The sequence below is a fragment of the Rhinoderma darwinii genome, chromosome 1 (genome assembly GCF_050947455.1).
Source record: "Rhinoderma darwinii isolate aRhiDar2 chromosome 1, aRhiDar2.hap1, whole genome shotgun sequence".
Classification (NCBI taxonomy): domain Eukaryota; kingdom Metazoa; phylum Chordata; class Amphibia; order Anura; family Rhinodermatidae; genus Rhinoderma; species Rhinoderma darwinii.
The window spans coordinates 231,183,135-231,196,602 of record NC_134687.1 but is presented as its reverse complement, the minus strand read 5'-3'; the positions used below and the strand labels follow the sequence as shown (position 1 = coordinate 231,196,602).

The window sequence follows — 13,468 nt, the reverse complement described above, 5'->3', positions numbered from 1 at the left end:
TGTAAGCTGGGCGGAGTACATCAGGGCATATGTAAGCTGGGCGGAGTACATCAGGGCATATGTAAGCTGGGCGGAGTACATCAGGGCATATGTAAGCTGGGCGGAGTACATCAGGGCATATGTAAGCTGGGCGGAGTACATCAGGGCATATGTAAGCTGGGCGGAGTACATCAGGGTATATGTAAGCTGTGCCGAGTACATCAGGGTATATGTAATCTGTGCCGAGTACATCAGGGTATATGTAAGCTGTGCCGAGTACATCAGGGTATATGTAAGCTGTGCCGAGTACATCAGGGTATATGTAAGCTGTGCCGAGTACATCAGGGTATATGTAAGCTGTGCCGAGTACATCAGGGTATATGTAAGCTGTGCCGAGTACATCAGGGTATATGTAAGCTGTGCCGAGTACATCAGGGTATATGTAAGCTGTGCCGAGTACATCAGGGTATATGTAAGCTGTGCCAAGTACATCAGGGTATATGTAAGCTGTGGGGGGAAACTTCAGGGTATTTGTAAGCTGGCCAGAGTACATCAGGGTATATGTAAGCTGTGGGGGGAAACTTCAGGGTATTTGTAAGCTGGCCAGAGTACATCAGGGTATATGTAAGCTGGGTGGAGTGTATCAGGGTATATGTAAGCTGGGCGGAGTACATCAGGGTATATGTAAGCTGGGCGGAGTGCATCAGGGCATATGTAAGCTGGGCGGAGTGCATCAGGGCATATGTAAACTGGGCGGAGTACATCAGGGCATATGTAAGCTGGGCGGAGTACATCAGGGCATATGTAAGCTGGGAGGAGTTCATCAGGGTATATGTAAGCTGTGCGGAGTGTATCAGGGTATATGTAAGCTGTGCGGAGTGTATCAGGGTATATGTAAGCTGTGCGGAGTGCATCAGGTCATAATAGGATGATGTAATAATGGGGTAAATTAATAATAAGATGATCCATGGATAGTGACGTACACTTTGAACCAATTCTTTATGCTCAGGCCGGATTTTTGGGTGTAAGAGTCGCAGTTATACATGGTGTCCGTGGTATTTTACAAAACATCCACACTCCAGCATTGCCTAATCAAAGAACTTCATCACTATCCCCATACGTAACACAGACCCCAAAATGTCATAGTTTCCGCTGCATTTACAGGGTCTACCAGTGGGGGCTGCAAATGATGCCGTGGGGTTTTAGGTGAAGAACTGCTGCACATATAAATTAGTCTGGGCCGTCGTTTTACATTATTGCGTTCCGAGAGTCGTAACTTTTTTATTTTTCCGTTGACGAGCTGTGTGAGTGCTTGATTTTCATGGGAAGAGCTGTAGTTTTTATTAGTATCATTTTGGGGTACATGCGATTTTTATTTATTTTTTGATCAGTTTTTATTCAATATTTTTTTGGAGGTGAGGAGACCAAAAAACAGAAATTCTCGCAATTAATTTTTTATACATTTTTAACGGCATTCTCTGTTCAGTATAAACAACATGTTTGCTTTATTCTGCGGTTCGATACGATTATGGCAAAACCAAATTGATATACTTTTTATATGTTTTACTACTTTTACACAATAAAAAAGTTTTTTCTAAATAAAATAATGTTTTAGTGTCACCATATCCTGAGAGCCATAACTTTTTTTTTAATTTTTTGTCGACGGAGCTTTGGGAGGGCTTGTTTTTTGCGTGACAAACTAGTTTTATTGGTACTTTTTGGGGTACTTGCGACTTTTTGATCACTTTTTTTGTTAAATTTTTTGGGAAACAACGTGACCAAAAAAGGACATTCTGCCATTGTTTTTTATTGTATTTTTTTACAGTGTTATTTTTATAGGTCCGGCCGATACGAACGCAGCGATACCTAATATGTATAGTTTTTTTATTAGTTTTTTTTCTAATTATAAAGGACTTGGTCAGTGGAACAGGGTGATTTATTGTTTTTATTACGTAAAACGTTTACTTATTTATGTAGCGAAAACTTTATTTTTTTCAATTTTTTTCCACTTTTTTTTCCCCACTTACTAGGGGACTTGAAGATCTGATCTTCTGATCCCCGGTACAATACACTGCACTACTTATGTAGTGCAGTGTATTGTAACTGTCATTTTACAACTGACAGTTAAGCCTATTACGTCCTGCCTTGGGCAGGACCTAATAGGCTTCCGTACCTGGCAACCTGGAAGCCGTTGCTAGGCTTCCTGGTTGCCATAGCAACCATCGGCACCCCGCAATTTTTCACGGGGATACAGAGGGAGCCCCCTCCCTCTGTGTCAATTACTTAAATGCCGCTGTTGCAGTGGGATGTCAACTGCACATTACAGCCGACACCCGCTGAAGATGAAGCGTGAACAGTTGCGGGAACTCACCGCTAAAAAAGACGTACAGTAACACCCATTTGCGGGAAGGGGTTAATTGATGATGGGTTAACGAGGGAATAGCCCATGCAGCCCATTAAATAGCTTTTGAGATAATTGTCCAATTACTTTTGATCCCTTGAAAAAGAGGAAGCTACATATTTAAGAGCTGTAATTCCCAAACCCTTCCTCAAATTAGGATGTGAATACCCTAAAATTAAAGCTAAGAGTCTGCACGTTAAGCCCATATTGATTATATAACTGTATATTCAATATGTTTTGTTAAACAGCTAAAATGCCAAAACGTGTCATTGTCCAAATAATTCTGAGCCTAACTGTAAATCACTCAGTCATCAGTTTTGAGACCTTAAAATGCTGACAGGTTGCCTTTAAAGAGGCTCTGTCACCAGATTTTGCAACCCCTATCTGCTATTGCAGCAGATCGGCGCTGCAATGTAGATTACAGTAACGTTTTTATTTTTAAAAAACGAGCATTTTTGGCCAAGATATGACCATTTTCGTATTTATGCAAATGAGGCTTGCAAAAGTACAACTTGGCGTGTTGAAAAGTAAAAGTACAACTGGGCGTGTATTATGTGCGTACATCGGGGCGTGTTTACTACTTTTACTAGCTGGGCGTTGTGTATAGAAGTGTCATCCACTTCTCTTCAGAACGCCCAGCTTCTGGCAGTGCAGACACAGCCGTGTTCTCGAGAGATCACGCTGTGACGTCACTCACAGGTCCTGCATCGTGTCGGCACCAGAGGCTACAGATGATTCTGCAGCAGCATCGGCGTTTGCAGGTAAGTCGATGTAGCTACTTACCTGCAAATGCTGATGCTGCTGCAGAATCAACTGTAGCCTCTGGTGCCGACACGATGCAGGACCTGTGAGTGACGTCACAGATCTGCACTGTCAGAAGCTGGGCGTTCTGAAGAGAAGTGGATGATACTTCTCAGCAGAACGGCCAGCTAGTAAAAGTAGTAAACACACCCCGATGTACGCACATAATACACGCCCAGTTGTACTTTTACTTTTCAACACGCCCAGTTGTACTTTTGCAAGCCTCATTTGCATAAATACGAAAATGGTCATAACTTGGCCAAAAATGCTCGTTTTTTAAAAATAAAAACGTTACTGTAATCTACATTGCAGCGCCTATCTGCTGCAATAGCAGATAGGGGCTGCAAAATCTGGTGACAGAGCCTCTTTAACCCCTTAGTGACCACCAATACGCCTTTCCACTGCGTTGACTAAGGGGCCTTAGTCTAAGGTGCCGCCTTTTCACGGCAGCGCTTTAGCCTAATGTAGCGCCGAAGCAATCAACTAAAGCTCGATTTTCTCAGATACTGAAGGGATCTTTGGGCTCCGAGCAACAACCAGAGACCATAACAAGTGGTCTCTGGCCATGTGATCGCTGTGATTCGTTAAATCACAGCGGTCACTGCAAGTTGCCGACTCGTTACCCTTTCTCTCACGCCTACACCTTGCTATGCCCCGACAGTTCTGAAAGTGAGACAATTCCAATTCTACAGCTGAACCCCATAGAACAATGGTGGTAGATACAGCAGTCACTGTCGAGGTGTCAAGTGCAGGGCATAGTGTTTGTCCTTCCCGTGATGTGGGATTCTGCACTATCATTTTCCCCCCTAGTACCCCAAATTGAAGCGACTCCAGGAATTAATGTTGGTGTCCAAAATTTTACCCCCTATGATTTTTTTCATTTATTTGTATGTGATACGGTCCTAGAATTGATAGTCCAGCAGACTAATCTTTATGCTAGGCAATTTGTTCTGCAAAAGCCTTCATCTATATATTCAAGAATGTGGAACCCCATAAGTGTCCCAGAAATAAAAAAAATTTAGGCATTGCCCTCAATATTGGTTTGGTTAAAAAACAACATCTGTCCGGTCCTACTGGCCTTCTAGTGCTGTCCACGCTACCCCTGTATTTGCAGCAGTGATGTCCAGAAACGGCTATGGGGCCCTAATCCGGTTCATGCATTTTACAGACAATTCCCAAGTCTCCCCCAAGAAGAGACCCAGCCTATGATCGGCTTAATAAATTAAAGCCATCACCCTTCTAAATGATTTATTTCTAAATTTGTACACCCTTGACAAAAACTTCTCTAGATGGATTGCTCGTGAGTTTTAAAGGCTGTCTTTTTTTTTTTTCATCCCTTCCAAACGAGCCAGATATGGGGTTACACCTGCGGTTTTAAAATATATGAAGGCAGGGACCGCCAAATTCATACCCCAGGCTGCCCAGAAACTATTGGCATCTCTGGCAAAACAGTGTGGAACCTAATGGAGCCATTTCTGCACAAGGGGTACCACGTCTATACAGACAACTCTTATACAAGCCCTGCCCTTTATAAAGCCCTCCATGCTGCAAATACAGGGGCCTGCGGGACAGTACGGAAGAACAGAGTGGAAGTCCCACAACAGTTGGTGTCCAGGCGTTTGGGAAAAGGAACAGCCATGGCCCTTGCCAGTGAGGAATTACTTGCAGTGTAGTGGACAGACAGGATGGATGTCTACATGGTGTCCACTGTGACAATTAGAGAGAGGGGGGCTACCACTGCAAAGCAGAAACCGGTCTGTGTAACAGACTAGAACAAATATATGGGGGCTGTAGACCTTTCCGACCAGGTGCTTCAACCTTATGTGGTGAAGGGCAAAAATAAGGCCTGGTACAAAAAGGTACCATCTACCCAATTCAGAATGCTACCTATAATAGTTTTGGCCCAGGGAACGCTCACTTTTTTTTAAATTTCAGGAGAAGGTCATTGAGCGTCTCCTTTTTGACTCCACTATACCTACACAATCCTGCGAATCTGATGATGTTTGCAGACTTTCAGAACGTCACTTTTTACCTTCCACAGAGACCCAAAAAAGCTGCCGGGTATGTAGCAAGCATGGCAGGAGCAGGGATACCCGCTTTTATTGCCCCATGTGTCCATCAAAACCAGCCCTTTGCAACTACCCCTTGTTTCGAAACCTATCATACAGTTTACAATTACTAATATTATCACCAAAGAAAAAGGGGATGGGGGTCTTTTTAGGGAGTCAATTTTTTTATATTTTCTTTTTAGTTTGTGGGCTTTCCAGGTAGCGATGACATGTTTTGGGAGAGGTTGTAGATTACAGTAAAAAAAAAATCACAACGTGAGGCAAATTTTACCCCTTTTTATATATTTTTTTTATTTATTTGTGGGTGTTCAAGTCCTGGAATTAATTGTCCAGTACAAAAGCCCACATCCACAATTTTTTTAATTTTGACTGTTCTTGTGACTATGTCCTGCCACACAAAGCTGCTATTTCCATTCATATTACTGTATGGTGATACGGGCATCATCTTTTTTTATTTGGAGGATCGCTAATAATCGAGCTGTTCTTTATCAGTACACTGTGGGCTTTATTACAGTTTTGTTTGGGTTTTTGTTGGATCTCTTACCCCCAACAATACTTGTAGAATTACTGACATTATTTTGGGGACTAGTGATCCTTTACTGTTCCTATAGATGGTTTTGGAGACTGCCTTTTTATATATCCTTTAGGTGAACGGTTTGCTTTCTGCACATTGCTGTTCCTATCTTGACTGGCAGGTGCCTGAGTACCCCGTCGCTCGGCATATTCGTCCCTTCTATAGGGATTGATGGAGCTAAAGAGACGTTGTAGGACCAGTCACTATGAAAAATAACTTGTCATGACAGCCTTAAGCTTTATTCACACGACAGGGTCCCGACCGAGCCCGAGTGTCGGCCGATAAAATTGACTGTTTTTCCAGGCCGGTTTGCATTCGTTTTGCATCCGTTCCGGGCCGGGCATATCTGGACAGTGACATCAGCTGCAACTCCTGAAGGGGAATCCCCATGTGGCCGGTGATTCCACTACAGGAAAAGCCCCTGTCGTCTGTGTCCATTTATGGACACTGAACGTTACTGCCTTCGCCTGGTGTGGAATCCCCGGTCACAGTGTTCGGGGATTCGGCTTCAGGAGTTTCCCCTGATATCACTTTCCAGATATGGACAGAGACATCAAGCGCTCTGTCCTGGAGCGGAATCCCCGAACACACGGGGATTCCGCTCCTTCAGGGAGCTAAAGTGATGCTAGCACATAGCAGAGCGGGGAGATACCTCCCTGCTCTGCTATAGTGGCGTCGCTACAGCAGTCGCAGCAGCTGCTAGCGGCACCATCGGCCATGGGAGGTGTCGCCGGTCCAGGGCGCTTTTAAAACAAGCAGGGGAAGGTAGCCAGCGCAGTCCTCCCTTCCACCTGCTGTACACCCGGGCCCTGCCACACAGTGTAGAAACTTACCTCCAGCGTACAGCCATTCGTCCGAATGGTATAAACTCCTCCTCACATGAATTCTGCGCTGTGAGGAGAGAGCGAGCGACGGTAGACACGGCCGTCACTCGTGACACATTCCGGTAGGGCATGTCCCATTTTTTGACGGCCGGTTTTCCCGGCCCGTCAAAAAATCGGTCGTGTGAATAGCCCCATTAGGGGTCTATTGTTCCTACTGCAGCTGGGTGACAGCCGTTTTATGAACGGCCGTTACCCGGCCGGGAATCCCTGTCGTGTGAATAAGGGCTTACAGGTGTTTTTTCATTTTGTGAACAAACTCAAGTTTGCTGCATAGTTGGATACATCTACCTCAATTTGTATATATTGCCCTTCACTCCAGTACAGATTAGGCTCTGTTCACATCCGCGTTGGAGGTTCCTGTCAGAACGGGACCTTGAGCAGACACAAACTGACACTGATGGAAACCAGAGGTTTCCGTTTTCATCACCATTGATTTCAATGGTGACGGAGTCGTTGCCCGTGGTTTCCGTTTGTCTCTTTTGTGTACCGGACCCGTCGTTTTACTGGAAGTACGCTATTGCTCAGAGCGGGACCCCAACGCAGATATGAACAGAGCCTTATTTTTTCTGCTATAATTTGTTACATATCAGACCAGAATGCTGTTCAAAACGGCATCAGAGTGACACAAATGTGGGTCAACTTCTTTGTTCGCAAGACCTAGTCATATAGACCCTCCAAAGCATTTTTGGCACATACCTCCCTGAGATAATAGTGTCATTTTTCTTCTGTATGCCCCCCCCCCCCCCAGATAAGAAGGCAATATTTTACAATATATACCCATATTATCTGAGACTATTCCCTTTAATTCCTCCTTTTTGCGTTGTGTATCGCTACATCCCTAGATTACCTTAAGGGGTATAGTTTTCTAAATGGGGTCATTTATGGGGGATTTCTATCGTTCTGACGCCTCAAATCCTCTCCAAGCATTGGGGCCTAAAGCATTTTCAAGCAAAATATGTCCTGAAAGCCACCGGATAATCCCTCCCTTTTGGGCCTTGCCGTGTGTCCAGGCAGGGCATTAGGGCCAGAATGGGAGTATTTGGGGTGTGTTTCTTATTTCTCATGTTCACTTTACCAAGAAGTCGGTCTTTAAAAAGACACACTTGTGAAAAATTAAAAAAAAAATATATTGTTTTGCACCTCCTTTGCATGAATTCTTACAAAAAAAACTATGGGGTCGAAATACTTACAACATCTTGAATAAATACCTTAAGGGGTGTCGTTTTAAAAATGGGATCTTTTTGGGGGTTCCCATTATTCTGACAACTCTGAAAACCTGGCTTGGTGCAGGAAAACAAAATGTACTCCAAAATATATAGTTATTATAAAATTGTATAAGTCTCCTAAATTGCTTAATTGTTTGTTTTTTTTCTTTCAAAAGTGCTGCTAAAATAGACATGGAAATATATATTTAATAAAAAACAGTATACCGAATGTATGTATAAATGTGACATATTGCAGTTCAAAATAGTGAAAAATGTAAATTTTCACAAAATGTCATTCATTTTTGTATTTTTTTTTAATTTACGCAAATGTGTCAGTCTACTTTTACCACCTAAATAAAGTCGTGACGAAAAAGCAATGTCAGAATTAGGCTTTATTTACACGAGCGCTGCGCATCTCGGATATGAAAAGCTGCAGGTGCTTCCGTGCTCAGCGCTGCGGGACGCGATGTCACGCATCCCCCATAGTTGAGAGTCTATGGAGGGATGCGTGATGCGTTAAAGAACAGACATTTCCTATTTTTCCACGGCCCCTTCACATGGTCCGTTGAAACAACGGCTGTGTGAACGGCCACTTTGAATTACATAGGTCCGCGGGGCGGCCGCTGTTTCAACGGCCGACCCACGGCCGTTTAACACGTTTGTGTAAGTAAGGCCTTACTTGGATATGCAAAACTATTGCAAAGTTTTTCTCTGATAAAGTTACACATACCAGATTTCCAAAATCTGACTTGGTCATTAAGGCACTTTCAGGCCTGATCACTAAGGGGTTAAGATTCAAATATCTTGCTATGCAATCCTATTTGTAGAAAAAAAAAAAAAAAGATTGTACAAGTTTTTATGGGTTTTGTTTTTATGTTTTTCTTTTTTTTTTTTTTTTTCCCCCTTATTGCTTGGTTGTTACCAGAGTTTTCCAAATACTGATGTAGCTAAGAAATACGTATTTAACAGCTTGTCAAACTAATGTAGCATAGGGGAGATTTACGAAGAGGAAAATAAAATGGATTGCGGCATAAGGGTATGTTCACACAGAACAACGGTCGAAAAATCGAAAGCAGAACGCCTCCAAACATCTGCCCATTGATCTCAATGGGAAAAATGGCGTTCTGTTCCGACGGGCCATTTTTACGCGGGTGTCTTTAAAAACAGCCGCGAAAAAGAGTGCAGGTCACTTCTTGGGACGTTTTTGTAGCCGTTTTTCATAGACGCTATTGAAAAAAGTTCCAAAAACGGCCGTAAAAAAAGTCTGAAAATCAGGAGCTGGTTTCCCGTATTTTCAGACTTTTTTGACTCCGCGTGTGAACATACACTAAGAAGACTTGAGAGCAGAGCCCACACAATATCTGTTCACATTTTTTTTGCCACTTTAGGTGTACTAGTATGCCATAAAACAACATTTGTCATCATTTTTCTTTTTTTACATCCCTTAAAATGTGATTATTAAAGGTTTCATTTAATCTATTAACCCTTAAACTCTGCCACACCCCACAGTAGTAGCTTTATTCTTCTGCACTATATATTATGCACTTTTTTTGTTTTTTTGCCAAAACATTCAGAAACCTCTAAATAGCAAAATAAAATAGAATTATTTTGCAGATTTCACCACAAAAGTGAGGAACGTGGTTTGTGCCTTTTTGTATCATGTGTTTTTTACATTTTTTTTACTCCTACATTTTGATAAGCAGCTAGAAAAATTGACGTTGTTTAGGAGTTGTAAAATGCACCAATGTTTTTTTTAAGATCTACGTAATTTTTTACACAACCCATTAGGGGACATAAGGAAGAGAAAAGCATCTAACGTGCCTAGAGAAGTGTGACAAATTGATCATACTGTGTGCCATTTTGATAAATTGGGTGCAATTTGCGCTTATTCCTCTGTTTTCCATCTTGTCATTTTTTTATTATAATCTTTTTTTTTTTTTTTTAAATAAACTCTAATCTCCAAACACAGAAACTTCACATTTGTTCACCAGAATCATATATTATGTTTATTATATAACCAGGATGATGTCGAACCTGAACCGTGTTGTGTATTTGATAGTGATGAAGAATTGGAGACTGAGATGCTGAAGGTAGGAGGTTTTATTTGTTCTCCCTTCAGTGACGGGGTGCTGTCTTTATGTGTTTAACCAATGGATAGACCCAAATATCACAACAATGCATTTTCTGCATTTGTTTTTCTAAACTTTCTTAACCTGTTAGTGACCGGCCCATAGTGTTTTTACGGCGACCACTAACGGGCTTTATTCCGATGCAATAGCCTTTTTACGGCGCTGCATCGGAATAAATAAACCGAGCAGGGAGCCATTTAATCTCCCTGCTCTCAGCTGCCAGAGGTAGTAGCTGAGGGCTGGGGGCGTCCCTGCTCGAACGTGTCAGATCGATATCAGTATCGATCTCACCCGTTTAACCCCTCAGATGCGGCGCTCAATAGCGTGCGCTGCATCTGAGTGGTTTTGGAGAGAGGGAGGGAGCTCCCTCTCTCTCCCACCGACACCCGGCGATAAGATCACCGAGTGTCGGTGTCTTCTATGGCAGCCGGGGGGCCTAATAAAGGCCCCCAGGTCTGCCTGTAGCGAATGCCTGCTAGGTCATGCCAGAGGCATGGCCTAGCAGATGCTTGTCCGTTTTGCACAGACAGGCAGTAATACACTGCAATACAAAAGTATTGCAGTGTATTATAAATGCGATCAGGTGATCGCATAGTGAAGTCCCCTAGTGGAACTAGTAAAAAAGTGAAAAAAAAAGTTTAATAAAAAGTAAAAAAAAGTGAGTAAAATTAAAAACACACTTTTTCCCCCTTACAAACTGCTTTATTATTAAGAAAACTAAATAAAGTGAAAACGTTACACATATTTGGTATCGCCACATCCATAGCGACCCCAAATATAAAGTTATTACATCATTTAACCCACACGGTGAACGTTGTAAAAAATAAAATAAAAAACAATTCAAAAATTGCTGTTTTCTTTTAATCCTGCCTTAAAAAAAAATGTGATAAAAAGTGATCAAAAAGTCACATCTACTCCAAACTGGTACCAATAAAAACTACAAGTCGTCCCGCAAAAACAAAATCCCTCCTACAACTGCATCGGCAGAACAATAAAAACGTTATGGCTCTTCAAATATGGAGACACCAAAACAAATAATTTTGAAAGAAAAGTGTTTTTACTGTGTAAAAGTAGTAAAACATACAAAAACTATACAAATTTGGTATCGTTGCAATCGCAACAACCCACTGAATAAAGTTATTTTGTTATTTATACCACACGGTAAACGGCGTAGATTTAGGACGCAAAAAAGTGGTGAAATTGCAGGTTTTTTTCTATTTCCCCAAAAAAGTTAATAAAAGTTAATCAATAAATTCTATGTACCCAAAAATGGTGCCATTAAAAATTACAACTTGTCCTGCAAAAACAAGACCTTATACAGCTATGTCGACGCAAAAATAAAAAAGTTATAGCTCTTTGAATGAGACGATGGAAAAACGTAAAAAATACCTTGGTCATTAAGGTCTAAAATAGGCTGGTCATTAAGGGGTTAAAAAGAGAGATAAAGAAAAAACTATTCTCCTTCAGTATATTTCTTTGTTTATGTAGTTATTTATTGTTTGCCATATTTTGTAGTCCATTTTAACTCATGGAGTCAGAGTTTTGAACCGACTTTCCTGCGTCCGGACAAAAATCTTTTTGTGAGATCACATATATTGTTCTATCCATTGTATGTTTGCTCCCCTTTTATTGCATAGGATATGTTCATTGTTCTGAGCTTCCAGGTTGTGCAAGGGGATTGGCCCCCCAATATATATTTGTTTCAGAATATGCGGGCTCTTATTGATGGTTCATAACTTATAACTATTTGTATTTCCTTCTCCATGAGGGATTTGTCCATGTGCCGTAACTGGAGCTGGGACGGCACATGGTTGTGCATTTTATTTGTTTTTAAATTCCTTCTGTTTTTGTACCATGTAATATTGTAATAAAAGTATTCCATTTATATTTGAGGTGCAGTCTGATATACGTGTTTACTTGCTTGATCAGTTAACACATAAAAACAGCAGTTGATTGCATTATCTTGCATTATCTTAAAAACCCGTATAAACCTATGATTCATATTTTTCATTCTTTTTAAATTTTATTTTGCCTTTTATTTGTCACCACATTGTTTTTGATCTGGTCATAAAGGATAAACTGATATTCATTCCATCATTGATTCCTTTTTTTAAAATGTATTATTATTAGTCCTTGGAGGTCCTGGATAAAAGCCCAGAATCATTCACCACAAACTCTCCACAAATGCTTGCAGCCAATAGTAAAGTAGACAGTAACGCTGTGGATGAGGAAGAAGATGAAGGTATAGAAGAGGAGGAGGAAGATGATTGGGGTATGAACTACTATATAAAAGCTTTTTTTTTCTCCTCAGACTATTTTATATATCTCTATAGAATTTAAATGGACTTCTGCTGCAGTCACATCCTATGAAATTGAGTTGGGTAAAAAAATGTCTCTTTTGGTAATTCGTTGTTTTGGCTGTATTTTTAGCTATATTGTACTTTGAAACCTTTTAAAGAAGTTGTCTCATCAGGGAAAGCCTAAGTGCAGCTTCCTCTAGCTCTGTTAACTGATCTCTGGACATATCTGCTATCGGACCTGCAAGTGTGGGTGCTGTAACTACTGGGGGCTGTAACTACTGGGGGCAGGGAGGCCTGTTAAAGGGGGGTGAGTACTGGAGAGGAGGAAGGGAACTATTGTGACTATTATTAAGGAAAGTTCTGCTGTGACTACTATTCAGGGCAGGGAGGGGGAATCTACAAGGCTTGAATGAGACATCCCTTTAACACTTTGCACCGTTCTTTTTATTATTAATATATTCAGGTAAGAAAGATATAAAATATGTCCTCTATGCTCCCCTTTTCCATTTAAAGGGGCTCTGTCATCACATTATAAGTGCCCTATGTCCTACATAATGTGATCGGCGCTGTAATGTAGATAACAGTGGTTTTTATTTGCAAAAACTATCGTTTTTGAGCAAGTTATGAGCAATTTTAGATTTATGCTAATTCGTTTCTTAATAGACAACTGGGCGTGTTTTTACTTTTGACCAACTGGGCGTTGTGCAGAGGAGTGTATGACGCTGACCAATCAGTGACAAATCAGCGTCACACACTCATTGTTCCAGCCCAGCTTCTTTCACTGCACAATCACACTGGAACAATGGGCTGGAACAATGAGAAGTGTATGACGCTGATTGGTCACTGATTGGTCAGCGTCATACACTCCTCTGTACAACGCCCAGTCAAAAACATGTAAAAAAAACTCTATGTGAACTGACCCTAAAAGATCTCACTAGTGGTATGAATTTGAAATCACATAAGAAATGTTTTGACCACATTCATTTATTTCTTTTCTTTTTCCATTTTCTGGGAAGATCCATCTGTTCCTGAACCGAATGTGCATCAAATATCCTGCCTGAAAACGTATTTTGGCCATTCAAATTTTAAGCCGTAAGTATAACTTAGAAATGATTTACAAAAGCAA

At 41.3% G+C, this 13,468-nt stretch overlaps 1 protein-coding gene across 2 annotated transcripts in view; it reads left to right on the top strand.

The window, feature by feature from the left end:
* The window catches only part of WRN (WRN RecQ like helicase), a 202,259-nt gene that overhangs the window by 37,978 nt on the left and 150,813 nt on the right, over positions 1-13,468 (top strand). For both annotated transcript variants that reach the window (XM_075862190.1, XM_075862182.1), the window contains 3 exons: positions 9,935-10,003; positions 12,173-12,314; positions 13,359-13,434. In XM_075862190.1, coding sequence (XP_075718305.1) covers positions 9,935-10,003; positions 12,173-12,314; positions 13,359-13,434 — 287 coding nt within the window. The remainder of the gene's footprint in view (positions 1-9,934; positions 10,004-12,172; positions 12,315-13,358; positions 13,435-13,468) is intronic.